The following is a 20,000-nucleotide window of genomic DNA, read 5'->3' as shown; positions in this document are numbered from 1 at the left end:
CCTATAGTTCCTCATCCATCCATTATCCTAATACAGTATCATTCATCCATTATCTTCATGCAGTGTATCATTCGTCCATTATCCTCCTACAGTACGGTGTATCCATTATCCTCCTACAGTACCTCATCCATCCATTATCATCCATCCATTATCCTCCGACAGCACCCCATGCATCCATTATCATCCATCCATTATCCTCCTACAGTACCTCATGCATCCATTATCATCCATCCATTATCCTCCTACAGTACCTCGTACATCCATTATCCTCCTACAGTATCTCATCCATCCATTATCCTCCTACAGTACCTCATCCATCCATTATCATCCATCCATTATCCTCCTACAGTACCTCATCCATCCATTATCCTCTTACAGTACCTCATCCATCCATTATCCTCCTACAGTATCTCATCCATCCATTATCCTCCTACAGTATCTCATCCATCCATTATCCTCCTACAGTACCTCATCCACCCAGAGTAGTATTTACCAGCCAGGTCTGAAACACTACTGTGATCATGTTTATATGTGTTTTATTCTTCTCTTTCAGGTTGAACACAACTTTAATTATCTGGAGATACAAGGGATCACCTGTAACAAGCCCACACAGGTCAGAAAACCACCTCTCTGGCTGAACCATGTATCACTCCAATTAATGGTTCATCATCTGATCATCATCTGGTAGTCAATCATCCATCTGAATTAGGGATAACAGTGTTATAACTGGAATCATCTGGCAGTCAATCATCCATCTGAATTAGGGATAACAGTGTTATTACTGGAATCATCTGGTAGTCAATCATCCATCTGAATTAGGGATAACAGTGTTATTACTGGAATCATCTGGTAGTCAATCATCCATCTGAATTAGGGATAACAGTGTTATTACTGGAATCATCTGGTAGTCAATCATCCATCTGAATTAGGGATAACAGTGTTATTACTGGAATCATCTGGTAGTCAATCATCCATCTGAATTAGGGATAACAGTATTATAACTGGTTGTAATGTGTGTGACAATCACCATTATATATGTTACTGAGGGTTACTATGTGATATTACTATATGATATTACTATATGATATTACTATATGATATTACTATATGATATTACCGAGGGTTACTATATAATATTACTGAGGGTTACTATATGATATTACTGAGGGTTACTATATGATATTACTATATGATATTACTATATGATATTACTATATGATGTTACTATATGATATTACTGAGGGTTACTATATGATATTACTATATTACTATATGATATTACTATATGATATTACTTACTATATGATATTACTATATGATATTACTGAGGGTTACTATATGATATTACTGAGGGTTACTGTATGATATTACTGAGGGTTACTATATGATATTACTATATGATATTACTATATGATATTACTATATGATATTACTGAGGGTTACTATGTGATATTACTATATGATATTACTATATGATGTTACTGAGGGTTACTATATGATATTACTGAGGGTTACTATATGATATTACTATATGATATTACTATATGATATTACTATATGATGTTACTGAGGGTTACTATATGATATTACTATATGATATTACTATATGATATTACTATATGATATTACTATATGATATTACTATATGATATTACTATATGATATTACTATATGATATTACTGAGGGTTACTATATGATATTACTATATGATGTTACTGAGGGTTACTATATGATATTACTATATGATATTACTATATGATATTACTATATGATATTACTATATGATATTACTGAGGGTTACTATATGATGTTACTATATGATATTACTGAGGGTTACTATATGATATTACTATATGATATTACTATATGATATTACTATATGATATTACTATATGATATTACTATATGATATTACTGAGGGTTACTATATGATATTACTATATGATATTACTATATGATATTACTGAGGGTTACTATATGATATTACTATATGATATTACTATATGATATTACTATATGATATTACTATATGATATTACTATATGATATTACTGAGGGTTACTATATGATATTACTATATGATATTACTATATGATATTACTGAGGGTTACTATATGATATTACTATATGATATTACTATATGATATTACTATATGATATTACTATATGATATTACTATATGATATTACTATATGATATTACTATATGATATTACTATATGATATTACTATATGATATTACTATATGATGTTACTGAGGGTTACTATATGATATTACTATATGATATTACTGAGGGTTACTATATGATATTACTATATGATATTACTATATGATATTACTGAGGGTTACTATATGATATTACTATATGATATTACTATATGATATTACTATATGATATTACTGAGGGTTACTATATGATATTACTATATGATATTACTATATGATATTACTATATGATGTTACTATATGATATTACTATATGATATTACTATATGATGTTACTGAGGGTTACTATGTGATATTACTATATGATATTACTATATGATATTACTATATGATATTACTATATGATGTTACTGAGGGTTACTATATGATATTACTATATGATATTACTATATGATATTACTATATGATGTTACTATATGATATTACTATATGATATTACTATATGATGTTACTGAGGGTTACTATATGATATTACTATATAATATTACTATATGATGTTACTGAGGGTTACTATATGATATTACTATATGATATTACTATATGATATTACTATATGATATTACTATATGATATTACTGAGGGTTACTATATGATATTACTATATGATATTACTATATGATATTACTATATGATATTACTATATGATATTACTATATGATATTACTATATGATATTACTATATGATATTACTGAGGGTTACTATATGATATTACTATATGATATTACTATATGATATTACTGAGGGTTACTATATGATATTACTATATGATATTACTATATGATATTACTATATGATATTACTATATGATGTTACTGAGGGTTACTATATGATATTACTATATGATATTACTATATGATATTACTATATGATATTACTATATGATATTACTATATGATGTTACTGAGGGTTACTATATGATATTACTATATGATGTTACTGAGGGTTACTATATGATATTACTATATGATGTTACTGAGGGTTACTATATGATATTACTATATGATATTACTATATGATATTACTATATGATATTACTATATGATATTACTATATGATATTACTGTATGATATTACTGAGGGTTACTATATGATATTACTATATGATATTACTATATGATATTACTATATGATATTACTATATGATATTACTGAGGGTTACTAGATGATATTACTGAGGGTTACTATATGATATTACTGAGGGTTACTATATGATATTACTATATGATATTACTGAGGGTTACTATATGATATTACTGAGGGTTACTGTATGATATTACTGAGGGTTACTATATGATATTACTATATGATATTACTGAGGGTTACTATATGATATTACTGAGGGTTACTGTATGATATTACTATATGATATTACTGAGGGTTTCTATATGATATTACTATATGATATTACTATATGATATTACTATATGATATTACTGAGGGTTACTATATGATATTACTATATGATATTACTGAGGGTTACTATATGATATTACTGAGGGTTACTGTATGATATTACTATATGATATTACTGAGGGTTACTATATGATGTTACTATATGATATTACTATATGATATTACTATATGATATTACTATATGATATTACTATATGATATTACTATATGATATTACTGAGGGTTACTATATGATATTACTATATGATATTACTATATGATATTACTATATGATATTACTATATGATATTACTATATGATATTACTATATGATATTACTATATGATATTACTGAGGGTTACAATATGATGTTACTATATGATATTACTATATGATATTACTATATGATATTACTATATGATATTACTATATGATATTACTATATGATATTACTGAGGGTTACAATATGATGTTACTATATGATATTACTGAGGGTTACTATATGATATTACTGAGGGTTACAATATGATGTTACTATATGATATTACTGAGGGTTACAATATGATGTTACTATATGATATTACTGAGGGTTACAATATGATGTTACTATATGATATTACTGAGGGTTACAATATGATGTTACTATATGATATTACTGATTATGATGTTACTATATGATATTACTGAGGGTTACTATATGATGTTACTATATGATATTACTGAGGGTTACAATATGATGTTACTATATGATATTACTGAGGGTTACTATATGATACTATATGATATTACTGAGGGTTACAATATGATGTTACTATATGATATTACTGAGGGTTACTATATGATATTACTGAGGGTTACAATATGATGTTACTATATGATATTACTGAGGGTTACTATATGATGTTACTGAGGGTTACAATATGATGTTACTATATGATATTACTGAGGGTTACTATATGATATTACTATATGATATTACTGAGGGTTACTATATGATATTACTGAGGGTTACAATATGATGTTACTATATGATATTACTGAGGGTTACAATATGATGTTACTATATGATATTACTGAGGGTTACTATATGATGTTACTATATGATATTACTATATGATGTTACTGAGGGTGACTATATGATATTACTATATGATATTACTATATGATATTACTATATGATGTTACTGAGGGTTACTATATGATATTACTATATGATATTACTGAGGGTTACAATATGATGTTACTATATGATATTACTGAGGGTTACTATATGATATTACTATATGATATTACTATATGATGTTACTGAGGGTGACTATATGATATTACTATATGATGTTACTGAGGGTGACTATATGATATTACTATATGATGTTACTGAGGGTGACTATATGATATTACTATATGATGTTACTGAGGGTGACTATATGATATTACTATATGATGTTACTGAGGGTGACTATATGATATTACTATATGATATTACTATATGATATTACTATATGATATTACTATATGATATTACTATATGATATTACTATATGATATTACTATATGATATTACTATATGATATTACTATATGATATTACTGAGGGTTACTATATGATATTACTATATGATATTACTATATGATATTACTATATGATATTACTATATGATATTACTGAGGGTTACTATATGATATTACTATATGATATTACTATATGATATTACTATATGATATTACTGAGGGTTACTATATGATATTACTATATGATATTACTATATGATGTTACTGAGGGTTACTATATGATATTACTATATGATGTTACTATATGATATTACTATATGATATTACTATATGATATTATTATATGATATTACTATATGATATTACTATATGATATTACTATATGATATTACTATATGATATTACTATATGATATTACTATATGATATTACTATATGATATTACTATATGATATTACTGAGGGTTACTATATGATATTACTATATGATATTACTATATGATATTACTGAGGGTTACTATATGATATTACTATATGATATTACTATATGATATTACTATATGATGTTACTATATGATATTACTATATGATATTACTATATGATATTACTATATGATATTACTGAGGGTTACTATATGATATTACTATATGATGTTACTGAGGGTTACTATATGATATTACTATATGATATTACTATATGATATTACTATATGATATTACTGAGGGTTACTATATGATATTACTATATGATATTACTATATGATGTTACTATATGATATTACTGAGGGTTACTATATGATATTACTATATGATATTACTATATGATATTACTATATGATATTACTGAGGGTTACTATATGATATTACTATATGATATTACTATATGATATTACTGAGGGTTACTATATGATATTACTATATGATATTACTATATGATGTTACTATATGATATTACTATATGATGTTACTATATGATGTTACTATATGATATTACTATATGATATTACTGAGGGTTACTATATGATATTACTATATGATATTACTATATGATATTACTATATGATATTACTATATGATATTACTGAGGGTTACTATATGATATTACTGAGGGTTACTATATGATATTACTATATGATATTACTATATGATATTACTATATGATATTACTGAGGGTTACTATATGATATTACTATATGATATTACTGAGGGTTACTATATGATATTACTATATGATGTTACTATATGATATTACTGAGGGTTACTATATGATATTACTATATGATATTACTATATGATATTACTATATGATATTACTGAGGGTCACTATATGATATTACTATATGATGTTACTATATGATATTACTGAGGGTTACTATATGATGTTACTATATGATATTACTATATGATGTTACTGAGGGTGACTATATGATATTACTATATGATATTACTGAGGGTTACTATATGATATTACTATATGATATTACTGAGGGTTACTATATGATATTACTATATGATATTACTGAGGGTTACTATATGATATTACTATATGATATTACTATATGATATTACTATATGATATTACTAGATGATATTACTAGATGATATTACTATATGATATTACTATATGATATTACTATATGATATTACTAGATGATATTACTATATGATATTACTGAGGGTTACTATATGATATTACTATATGATATTACTATATGATATTACTATATGATATTACTATATGATATTACTATATGATATTACTATATGATATTACTATATGATATTACTGAGGGTTACTATATGATATTACTATATGATATTACTATATGATATTACTATATGATATTACTGAGTTACTATATGATATTACTATGATATTACTATATGATATTACTGAGGGTTACTATATGATATTACTATATGATATTACTGAGGGTTACTATATGATATTACTATATGATATTACTGAGGGTTACTATATGATATTACTATATGATATTACTGAGGGTTACTATATGATATTACTGAGGGTTACTGATATTACTATTACTATATGATATTACTGATATTACTATATGATATTACTATATGATATTACTATTACTATATGATATTACTATATGATATTACTATATGATATTACTGGATATTACTGAGGGTGACTATATGATATTACTATATGATATTACTATATGATATTACTATATGATATTACTGAGGGTTACTATATGATATTACTATATGATATTACTATATGATATTACTATATGATATTACTATATGATATTACTATATGATATTACTATATGATATTACTATATGATATTACTATACTGATATTACTGAGGGTTACTATATGATATTACTATATGATATTACTATATGATATTACTATTACTATATGATATTACTATATGATATTACTATATGATATTACTATATGATATTACTGAGGGTGACTATATGATATTACTATATGATATTACTATATGATTTACTATATGATATTACTATATGATATTACTATATGATATTACTATATGATATTACTGAGGGTTACTATGACTATATGATATTACTATATGATATTACTATATGATTACTGAGGGTTACTATATGATATTACTATATGATATTACTATATGATATTACTATATGATATTACTATATGATATTACTGATATTACTGAGGGTTACTATATGATATTACTATATGATGACTATTGACTATATGATATTACTATTACTGATATTACTGAGGGTTACTATATGATATTACTATATGATATTACTATATGATATTACTATATGATATTACTATATGATATTACTATATGATATTACTGATGATATTACTATATGATTTACTATATGATATTACTGAGGGTTACTATATGATATTACTATATGATATTACTATATGATATTACTATATGATATTACTGAGGGTTACTATATGATATTACTATATGATATTACTATATGATATTACTATATGATATTACTATATGATATTACTATATGATATTACTATATGATATTACTATATGATATTACTATATGATATTACTATATGATATTACTGATGATTTACTTATGATATTACTGAGGGTTACTATATGATATTACTGAGGGTTACTATATGATATTACTATATGATATTACTATATGATATTACTATATGGGTTACTATATGATATTACTATATGATATTACTATATGATATTACTGAGGGATTACTATATGATATTACTATATATTACTATATGATATTACTATATGATATTACTGAGGGTTACTATATGATATTACTATATGATATTACTATATGATATTACTGAGGGTTACTATATGATATTACTATATGATATTACTGAGGGTTACTATATGATATTACTATATGATGTTACTGAGGGTTACTATATGATATTACTATATGATATTACTATATGATATTACTATATGATATTACTATATGATATTACTGAGGGTTGTTGTTCATGTTTGTCTTGTGTAGCTGACGGTGGACTATGAGAGAGGTGTTGTGTCTCTGAAGCTGACCTCTACAGAAGAGGTGAATGAGGTGGTGGCTCACATTGGGATCTGTCTACAGAGGATATGTCCTGGTCTATCACCACTGTGAGTACACACATGCACACTCGTGCACAAACACCTGTGCACGAACGAACGCACACACACTCACACACAGAGTCAATGACCTTTAGTTTCCACTGACCTTTCATTCCTATTCACACTCTCTTTTTCCATTCCCCCTCTCTCTCTCTCTCTGTCTCTCTCTCTCTCTCTCTCTCTCTCTCTCTCTCTCTCTCTCTCTCTCTCTCTCTCTCTCTCTCTCTCTCTCTCTCTCTCTCTCTCTCTCTCTCTCTCTCTCTCTCTCTCCTTCTCTCTCTCTCTATCTCTCTCTCCTCTCTCTCTCTCTCCTCTCTCTCTCTCTCTCTCTCTCCTCTCTCCTCCCTCTCCTCTCTCTCTCTCTCCTCTCTCCCTCCCTCTCTCCTCCTTATCTCTCTCCCTCTCTCTCTCTCTCTCTCTCTCTCTCTCTCTCTCTTTCTTGCTCTCTCCCTCTCTCTCCTCTCTCCTCTCTCCCTCTTTCTTTCTCTCTCCCCTCTCTCCTGCCTCTCCCCTATCTCTCTCCCTCTCTCTCTCGCTCTCTCTCTCTCTCTCTCTCTCTCTCTCTCTTTGTCTCTCCCTCTCTCTCTCTCTCTTTCTTTGTCTCTCCCTCTCTCCTCCTTATCTCTCTCCCTCTCTCCTCTCTCCTCTCTCCCTCTCTCTTTCTTTCTCTCTCCCTCTCTCCTCCTTATCTCTCCCCCTCTCTCCCTTTATCTCTCTCCCTATCTCTCTCCTCTATCTCTCTCCTCTCTCCTCTCTCCCTCTCTCCCCCTCTCTCCCCTCTCTCTCCCCCTCTCTCTCTCCCTCTCTCCTCCTTATGTGTCTCCCTCTCTCTCTCTCTCTCTCTCTCTCCTCTCTCCTTCTCTCTCTCTCCCCTATCGCTCTCTCACTTCCCTGTCTCTTATTCTCACTCTCTTTCTCTCTCTCCCTATCTCCTCCCTCTCTCCCCTATCTCTCTCTCTCTTCCCTATCTCGCATTCCCCTTCTCTCGCTTTCACCATCTCTCTCTCTCTCTCTCTCTCTCTCTCTCTCTCTCTCTCTCTCTCTCTCTTCTCTCTCTCTCTCTCTCTCTCTCTTTCACCGTCTCTCTCTCCTCTCTCTCGCTCTCTCGCTCTCTCTCTCTCTCTCTCTCTCTCACTCTCTCTCTCTCTCTCTCTCTCTCTCTCTCTCTCTCTCTCTCTCTCTCTCTCTCTCTCTCTCTCTCTCTCTCTCTCTCTCTCTCTCTCTCTCTCTCTCTCTCTCTCTCTCTCTCTCTCTCTCTCTCTCTCTCTGTCTGTCTCGTTCAGTCTCTTTGCTTCTCTCTTTCCAATGTAATGTGACTTATTCCATCCACTGATTACCCTGAGGTCTCCCACCCAACACTGACATGGGTTCAGTCAGGGTTCAGTCCTAGACAGAATGGACTCTTGATGAGACTCTCTGACCTTCTCTGTGTAAATAATCTGTCATCACCTGCTAATATCTGTGATGTTGTACGGACCGTGAAGTGAACAAGCAGCTTTCTAGAGGTCTTCATATTTTACAGCAGTCAAGCACATCCTAGCAATTTACTACAGTCAGGGTCATCTACACCATAGACAGTATATCAGTGTCTATATACAGACCTATAGTCATGTTAACTACCCAGTGTCTATATACAGACCTATAGTCATGTTAACTCCCCAGTATATCAGTGTCTATATACAGACCTATAGCCATGTTAACTACCCAGTGTCTATATACAGACCTATAGTCATGTTAACTACCCAGTGTCTATATACAGACCTATAGTCATGTTAACTACCCAGTGTCTATATACAGACCTATAGTCATGTTAACTACCCAGTATATCAGTGTCTATATACAGACCTATAGTCATGTTAACTACCCAGTGTCTATATACAGACCTATAGTCATGTTAACTACCCAGTGTCTATATACAGACCTATAGTCATGTTAACTACCCAGTATATCAGTGTCTATATACAGACCTATAGTCATGTTAACTACCCAGTGTCTATATACAGACCTATAGTCATGTTAACTACCCAGTATATCAGTGTCTATATACAGACCTATAGTCATGTTAACTACCCAGTGTCTATATACAGACCTATAGTCATGTTAACTACCCAGTGTCTATATACAGACCTATAGCCATGTTAACTACCCAGTGTCTATATACAGACCTATAGTCATGTTAACTACCCAGTGTCTATATACAGACCTATAGTCATGTTAACTACCCAGTGTCTATATACAGACCTATAGCCATGTTAACTACCCAGTGTCTATATACAGACCTATAGTCATGTTAACTACCCAGTGTCTATATACAGACCTATAGTCATGTTAACTACCCAGTGTCTATATCCAGACCTATAGTCATGTTAACTACCCAGTGTCTATATACAGACCTATAGTCATGTTAACTACCCAGTGTCTATATACAGACCTATAGTCATGTTAACTACCCAGTGTCTATATACAGACCTATAGTCATGTTAACTACCCAGTGTCTATATACAGACCTATAGTCATGTTAACTACCCAGTGTCTATATACAGACCTATAGTCATGTTAACTACCCAGTGTCTATATACAGACCTATGGCCATGTTAAGTACCCAGTGTCTATATACAGACCTATAGTCATGTTAACTACCCAGTGTCTATATACAGACCTATAGTCATGTTAACTACCCAGTATATCAGTGTCTATATACAGACCTATAGTCATGTTAACTACCCAGTGTCTATATACAGACCTATAGTCATGTTAACTACCCAGTGTCTATATACAGACCTATAGTCATGTTAACTCCCCAGTGTCTATATACAGACCTATAGTCATGTTAACTACCCAGTGTCTATATACAGACCTATAGTCATGTTAACTACCCAGTGTCTATATACAGACCTATAGTCATGTTAACTACCCAGTGTCTATATACAGACCTATAGTCATGTTAACTACCCAGTGTCTATATACAGACCTATAGTCATGTTAACTACCCAGTGTCTATATACAGACCTATAGCCATGTTAACTACCCAGTGTCTATATACAGACCTATAGTCATGTTAACTACCCAGTGTCTATATACAGACCTATAGCCATGTTAACTACCCAGTGTCTATATACAGACCTATAGTCATGTTAACTACCCAGTGTCTATATACAGACCTATAGTCATGTTAACTACCCAGTGTCTATATACAGACCTATAGTCATGTTAACTACCCAGTGTCTATATACAGACCTATAGTCATGTTAACTACCCAGTGTCTATATACAGACCTATAGTCATGTTAACTACCCAGTGTCTATATACAGACCTATAGTCATGTTAACTACCCAGTGTCTATATACAGACCTATAGCCATGTTAACTACCCAGTGTCTATATACAGACCTATAGTCATGTTAACTACCCAGTGTCTATATACAGACCTATAGTCATGTTAACTACCCAGTGTCTATATACAGACCTATAGCCATGTTAACTACCCAGTGTCTATATACAGACCTATAGTCATGTTAACTACCCAGTGTCTATATACAGACCTATAGTCATGTTAACTACCCAGTGTCTATATCCAGACCTATAGTCATGTTAACTACCCAGTGTCTATATACAGACCTATAGTCATGTTAACTACCCAGTGTCTATATACAGACCTATAGTCATGTTAACTACCCAGTGTCTATATACAGACCTATAGTCATGTTAACTACCCAGTGTCTATATACAGACCTATAGTCATGTTAACTACCCAGTGTCTATATACAGACCTATAGTCATGTTAACTACCCAGTGTCTATATACAGACCTATAGCCATGTTAACTACCCAGTGTCTATATACAGACCTATAGTCATGTTAACTACCCAGTGTCTATATACAGACCTATAGTCATGTTAACTACCCAGTATATCAGTGTCTATATACAGACCTATAGTCATGTTAACTACCCAGTGTCTATATACAGACCTATAGCCATGTTAACTACCCAGTGTCTATATACAGACCTATAGTCATGTTAACTACCCAGTGTCTATATACAGACCTATAGTCATGTTAACTACCCAGTGTCTATATACAGACCTATAGTCATGTTAACTACCCAGTGTCTATATACAGACCTATAGTCATGTTAACTACCCAGTGTCTATATACAGACCTATAGTCATGTTAACTACCCAGTGTCTATATACAGACCTATAGCCATGTTAACTACCCAGTGTCTATATACAGACCTATAGTCATGTTAACTACCCAGTGTCTATATACAGACCTATAGCCATGTTAACTACCCAGTGTCTATATACAGACCTATAGTCATGTTAACTACCCAGTGTCTATATACAGACCTATAGTCATGTTAACTACCCAGTGTCTATATACAGACCTATAGTCATGTTAACTACCCAGTGTCTATATACAGACCTATAGTCATGTTAACTACCCAGTGTCTATATACAGACCTATAGTCATGTTAACTACCCAGTGTCTATATACAGACCTATAGTCATGTTAACTACCCAGTGTCTATATACAGACCTATAGCCATGTTAACTACCCAGTGTCTATATACAGACCTATAGTCATGTTAACTACCCAGTGTCTATATACAGACCTATAGTCATGTTAACTACCCAGTATATCAGTGTCTATATACAGACCTATAGTCATGTTAACTACCCAGTGTCTATATACAGACCTATAGCCATGTTAACTACCCAGTGTCTATATACAGACCTATAGTCATGTTAACTACCCAGTGTCTATATACAGACCTATAGTCATGTTAACTACCCAGTGTCTATATACAGACCTATAGTCATGTTAACTACCCAGTGTCTATATACAGACCTATAGTCATGTTAACTACCCAGTGTCTATATACAGACCTATAGTCATGTTAACTACCCAGTGTCTATATACAGACCTATAGCCATGTTAACTACCCAGTGTCTATATACAGACCTATAGTCATGTTAACTACCCAGTGTCTATATACAGACCTATAGCCATGTTAACTACCCAGTGTCTATATACAGACCTATAGCCATGTTAACTACCCAGTGTCTATATACAGACCTATAGTCATGTTAACTACCCAGTGTCTATATACAGACCTATAGTCATGTTAACTACCCAGTGTCTATATACAGACCTATAGTCATGTTAACTACCCAGTGTCTATATACAGACCTATAGTCATGTTAACTACCCAGTGTCTATATACAGACCTATAGTCATGTTAACTCCCAGTATATCAGTGTCTATATACAGACCTATAGTCATGTTAACTCCCAGTATATCAGTGTCTATATACAGACCTATAGTCATGTTAACTCCCAGTATATCAGTGTCTATATACAGACCTATAGCCATGTTAACTACCCAGTGTCTATATACAGACCTATAGTCATGTTAACTACCCAGTGTCTATATACAGACCTATAGTCATGTTAACTCCCCAGTATATCAGTGTCTATATACAGACCTATAGTCATGTTAACTCCCAGTATATCAGTGTCTATATACAGACCTATAGTCATGTTAACTCCCCAGTATATCAGTGTCTATATACAGACCTATAGTCATGTTAACTACCCAGTGTCTATATACAGACCTATAGTCATGTTAACTACCCAGTGTCTATATACAGACCTATAGTCATGTTAACTACCCAGTATATCAGTGTCTATATACAGACCTATAGCCATGTTAACTACCCAGTGTCTATATACAGACCTATAGTCATGTTAACTACCCAGTGTCTATATACAGACCTATAGTCATGTTAACTCCCCAGTATATCAGTGTCTATATACAGACCTATAGTCATGTTAACTCCCCAGTATATCAGTGTCTATATACAGACCTATAGTCATGTTAACTCCCCAGTATATCAGTGTCTATATACAGACCTATAGTCATGTTAACTACCCAGTGTCTATATACAGACCTATAGCCATGTTAACTACCCAGTGTCTATATACAGACCTATAGTCATGTTAACTACCCAGTGTCTATATACAGACCTATAGTCATGTTAACTACCCAGTATATCAGTGTCTATATACAGACCTATAGTCATGTTAACTCCCCAGTATATCAGTGTCTATATACAGACCTATAGTCATGTTAACTACCCAGTATATCAGTGTCTATATACAGACCTATAGCCATGTTAACTACCCAGTGTCTATATACAGACCTATAGCCATGTTAACTACCCAGTGTCTATATACAGACCTATAGTCATGTTAACTACCCAGTGTCTATATACAGACCTATAGTCATGTTAACTCCCCAGTATATCAGTGTCTATATACAGACCTATAGCCATGTTAACTACCCAGTGTCTATATACAGACCTATAGTCATGTTAACTACCCAGTGTCTATATACAGACCTATAGTCATGTTAACTACCCAGTGTCTATATACAGACCTATAGTCATGTTAACTCCCCAGTATATCAGTGTCTATATACAGACCTATAGCCATGTTAACTACCCAGTGTCTATATACAGACCTATAGCCATGTTAACTACCCAGTGTCTATATACAGACCTATAGTCATGTTAACTACCCAGTGTCTATATACAGACCTATAGTCATGTTAACTACCCAGTGTCTATATACAGACCTATAGTCATGTTAACTACCCAGTGTCTATATACAGACCTATAGTCATGTTAACTACCCAGTGTCTATATACAGACCTATAGTCATGTTAACTACCCAGTATATCAGTGTCTATATACAGACCTATAGCCATGTTAACTACCCAGTGTCTATATACAGACCTATAGTCATGTTAACTACCCAGTGTCTATATACAGACCTATAGTCATGTTAACTCCCAGTATATCAGTGTCTATATACAGACCTATAGTCATGTTAACTCCCCAGTATATCAGTGTCTATATACAGACCTATAGTCATGTTAACTCCCCAGTATATCAGTGTCTATATACAGACCTATAGTCATGTTAACTACCCAGTGTCTATATACAGACCTATAGTCATGTTAACTACCCAGTGTCTATATACAGACCTATAGTCATGTTAACTACCCAGTGTCTATATACAGACCTATAGTCATGTTAACTACCCAGTGTCTATATACAGACCTATAGTCATGTTAACTACCCAGTGTCTATATACAGACCTATAGTCATGTTAACTACCCAGTGTCTATATACAGACCTATAGTCATGTTAACTACCCAGTATATCAGTGTCTATATACAGACCTATAGTCATGTTAACTACCCAGTGTCTATATACAGACCTATAGCCATGTTAACTACCCAGTGTCTATATACAGACCTATAGTCATGTTAACTACCCAGTGTCTATATACAGACCTATAGTCATGTTAACTCCCCAGTATATCAGTGTCTATATACAGACCTATAGTCATGTTAACTCCCCAGTATATCAGTGTCTATATACAGACCTATAGTCATGTTAACTCCCCAGTATATCAGTGTCTATATACAGACCTATAGTCATGTTAACTACCCAGTGTCTATATACAGACCTATAGTCATGTTAACTACCCAGTGTCTATATACAGACCTATAGTCATGTTAACTACCCAGTATATCAGTGTCTATATACAGACCTATAGTCATGTTAACTACCCAGTGTCTATATACAGACCTATAGTCATGTTAACTACCCAGTATATCAGTGTCTATATACAGACCTATAGTCATGTTAACTACCCAGTGTCTATATACAGACCTATAGCCATGTTAACTACCCAGTGTCTATATACAGACCTATAGTCATGTTAACTACCCAGTGTCTATATACAGACCTATAGTCATGTTAACTACCCAGTGTCTATATACAGACCTATAGTCATGTTAACTACCCAGTGTCTATATACAGACCTATAGTCATGTTAACTACCCAGTGTCTATATACAGACCTATAGTCATGTTAACTACCCAGTGTCTATATACAGACCTATAGCCATGTTAACTACCCAGTGTCTATATACAGACCTATAGTCATGTTAACTACCCAGTGTCTATATACAGACCTATAGCCATGTTAACTACCCAGTGTCTATATACAGACCTATAGTCATGTTAACTACCCAGTGTCTATATACAGACCTATAGTCATGTTAACTACCCAGTGTCTATATACAGACCTATAGTCATGTTAACTACCCAGTGTCTATATACAGACCTATAGTCATGTTAACTACCCAGTGTCTATATACAGACCTATAGTCATGTTAACTACCCAGTGTCTATATACAGACCTATAGTCATGTTAACTACCCAGTGTCTATATACAGACCTATAGCCATGTTAACTACCCAGTGTCTATATACAGACCTATAGTCATAGTCATGTTAACTACCCAGTGTCTATATACAGACCTATAGTCATGTTAACTACCCAGTATATCAGTGTCTATATACAGACCTATAGTCATGTTAACTACCCAGTGTCTATATACAGACCTATAGCCATGTTAACTACCCAGTGTCTATATACAGACCTATAGTCATGTTAACTACCCAGTGTCTATATACAGACCTATAGTCATGTTAACTACCCAGTGTCTATATACAGACCTATAGTCATGTTAACTACCCAGTGTCTATATACAGACCTATAGTCATGTTAACTACCCAGTGTCTATATACAGACCTATAGTCATGTTAACTACCCAGTGTCTATATACAGACCTATAGCCATGTTAACTACCCAGTGTCTATATACAGACCTATAGTCATGTTAACTACCCAGTGTCTATATACAGACCTATAGCCATGTTAACTACCCAGTGTCTATATACAGACCTATAGCCATGTTAACTACCCAGTGTCTATATACAGACCTATAGTCATGTTAACTACCCAGTGTCTATATACAGACCTATAGTCATGTTAACTACCCAGTGTCTATATACAGACCTATAGTCATGTTAACTACCCAGTGTCTATATACAGACCTATAGTCATGTTAACTACCCAGTGTCTATATACAGACCTATAGTCATGTTAACTCCCCAGTATATCAGTGTCTATATACAGACCTATAGTCATGTTAACTCCCCAGTATATCAGTGTCTATATACAGACCTATAGTCATGTTAACTCCCCAGTATATCAGTGTCTATATACAGACCTATAGCCATGTTAACTACCCAGTGTCTATATACAGACCTATAGTCATGTTAACTACCCAGTGTCTATATACAGACCTATAGTCATGTTAACTCCCAGTATATCAGTGTCTATATACAGACCTATAGTCATGTTAACTCCCCAGTATATCAGTGTCTATATACAGACCTATAGTCATGTTAACTCCCCAGTATATCAGTGTCTATATACAGACCTATAGTCATGTTAACTACCCAGTGTCTATATACAGACCTATAGTCATGTTAACTACCCAGTGTCTATATACAGACCTATAGTCATGTTAACTACCCAGTATATCAGTGTCTATATACAGACCTATAGCCATGTTAACTACCCAGTGTCTATATACAGACCTATAGTCATGTTAACTACCCAGTGTCTATATACAGACCTATAGTCATGTTAACTCCCCAGTATATCAGTGTCTATATACAGACCTATAGTCATGTTAACTCCCCAGTATATCAGTGTCTATATACAGACCTATAGTCATGTTAACTCCCCAGTATATCAGTGTCTATATACAGACCTATAGTCATGTTAACTACCCAGTGTCTATATACAGACCTATAGCCATGTTAACTACCCAGTGTCTATATACAGACCTATAGTCATGTTAACTACCCAGTGTCTATATACAGACCTATAGTCATGTTAACTACCCAGTATATCAGTGTCTATATACAGACCTATAGTCATGTTAACTCCCAGTATATCAGTGTCTATATACAGACCTATAGTCATGTTAACTACCCAGTATATCAGTGTCTATATACAGACCTATAGCCATGTTAACTACCCAGTGTCTATATACAGACCTATAGCCATGTTAACTACCCAGTGTCTATATACAGACCTATAGTCATGTTAACTACCCAGTGTCTATATACAGACCTATAGTCATGTTAACTCCCCAGTATATCAGTGTCTATATACAGACCTATAGCCATGTTAACTACCCAGTGTCTATATACAGACCTATAGTCATGTTAACTACCCAGTGTCTATATACAGACCTATAGTCATGTTAACTACCCAGTGTCTATATACAGACCTATAGTCATGTTAACTCCCAGTATATCAGTGTCTATATACAGACCTATAGCCATGTTAACTACCCAGTGTCTATATACAGACCTATAGCCATGTTAACTACCCAGTGTCTATATACAGACCTATAGTCATGTTAACTACCCAGTGTCTATATACAGACCTATAGTCATGTTAACTACCCAGTGTCTATATACAGACCTATAGTCATGTTAACTACCCAGTGTCTATATACAGACCTATAGTCATGTTAACTACCCAGTGTCTATATACAGACCTATAGTCATGTTAACTACCCAGTATATCAGTGTCTATATACAGACCTATAGCCATGTTAACTACCCAGTGTCTATATACAGACCTATAGTCATGTTAACTACCCAGTGTCTATATACAGACCTATAGTCATGTTAACTCCCCAGTATATCAGTGTCTATATACAGACCTATAGTCATGTTAACTCCCAGTATATCAGTGTCTATATACAGACCTATAGTCATGTTAACTCCCCAGTATATCAGTGTCTATATACAGACCTATAGTCATGTTAACTACCCAGTGTCTATATACAGACCTATAGTCATGTTAACTACCCAGTGTCTATATACAGACCTATAGTCATGTTAACTACCCAGTGTTTATATACAGACCTATAGTCATGTTAACTCCCCAGTGTCTATATACAGACCTATAGCCATGTTAACTACCCAGTGTCTATATACAGACCTATAGTCATGTTAACTACCCAGTATATCAGTGTCTATATACAGACCTATAGCCATGTTAACTACCCAGTGTCTATATACAGACCTATAGTCATGTTAACTACCCAGTGTCTATATACAGACCTATAGTCATGTTAACTACCCAGTGTCTATATACAGACCTATAGTCATGTTAACTACCCAGTGTCTATATACAGACCTATAGTCATGTTAACTACCCAGTGTCTATATACAGACCTATAGTCATGTTAACTACCCAGTATATCAGTGTCTATATACAGACCTATAGTCATGTTAA

The 20,000-nt window shown here is 32.8% G+C and overlaps 1 protein-coding gene across 1 annotated transcript in view; it reads left to right on the top strand.

Moving 5' to 3' along the window:
• Nucleotides 1–20,000, top strand: part of LOC124027599 (F-actin-uncapping protein LRRC16A-like) — a gene marked incomplete at its 3' end in the record, with an annotated part of 47,217 nt that overhangs the window by 19,803 nt on the left and 7,414 nt on the right. Inside the window, exons 2-3 of the mRNA XM_046339965.1 lie at nt 554–613; nt 8,647–8,768. Of these exons, the coding sequence (XP_046195921.1) occupies nt 554–613; nt 8,647–8,768 (182 nt within the window). The remainder of the gene's footprint in view (nt 1–553; nt 614–8,646; nt 8,769–20,000) is intronic.

This window comes from Oncorhynchus gorbuscha, unplaced genomic scaffold (genome assembly GCF_021184085.1).
Source record: "Oncorhynchus gorbuscha isolate QuinsamMale2020 ecotype Even-year unplaced genomic scaffold, OgorEven_v1.0 Un_scaffold_3361, whole genome shotgun sequence".
Classification (NCBI taxonomy): Eukaryota; Metazoa; Chordata; class Actinopteri; order Salmoniformes; family Salmonidae; genus Oncorhynchus; species Oncorhynchus gorbuscha.
The sequence above is the reverse complement of the archived record's forward strand: the minus strand, read 5'-3'. Positions and strand labels throughout refer to the sequence as shown.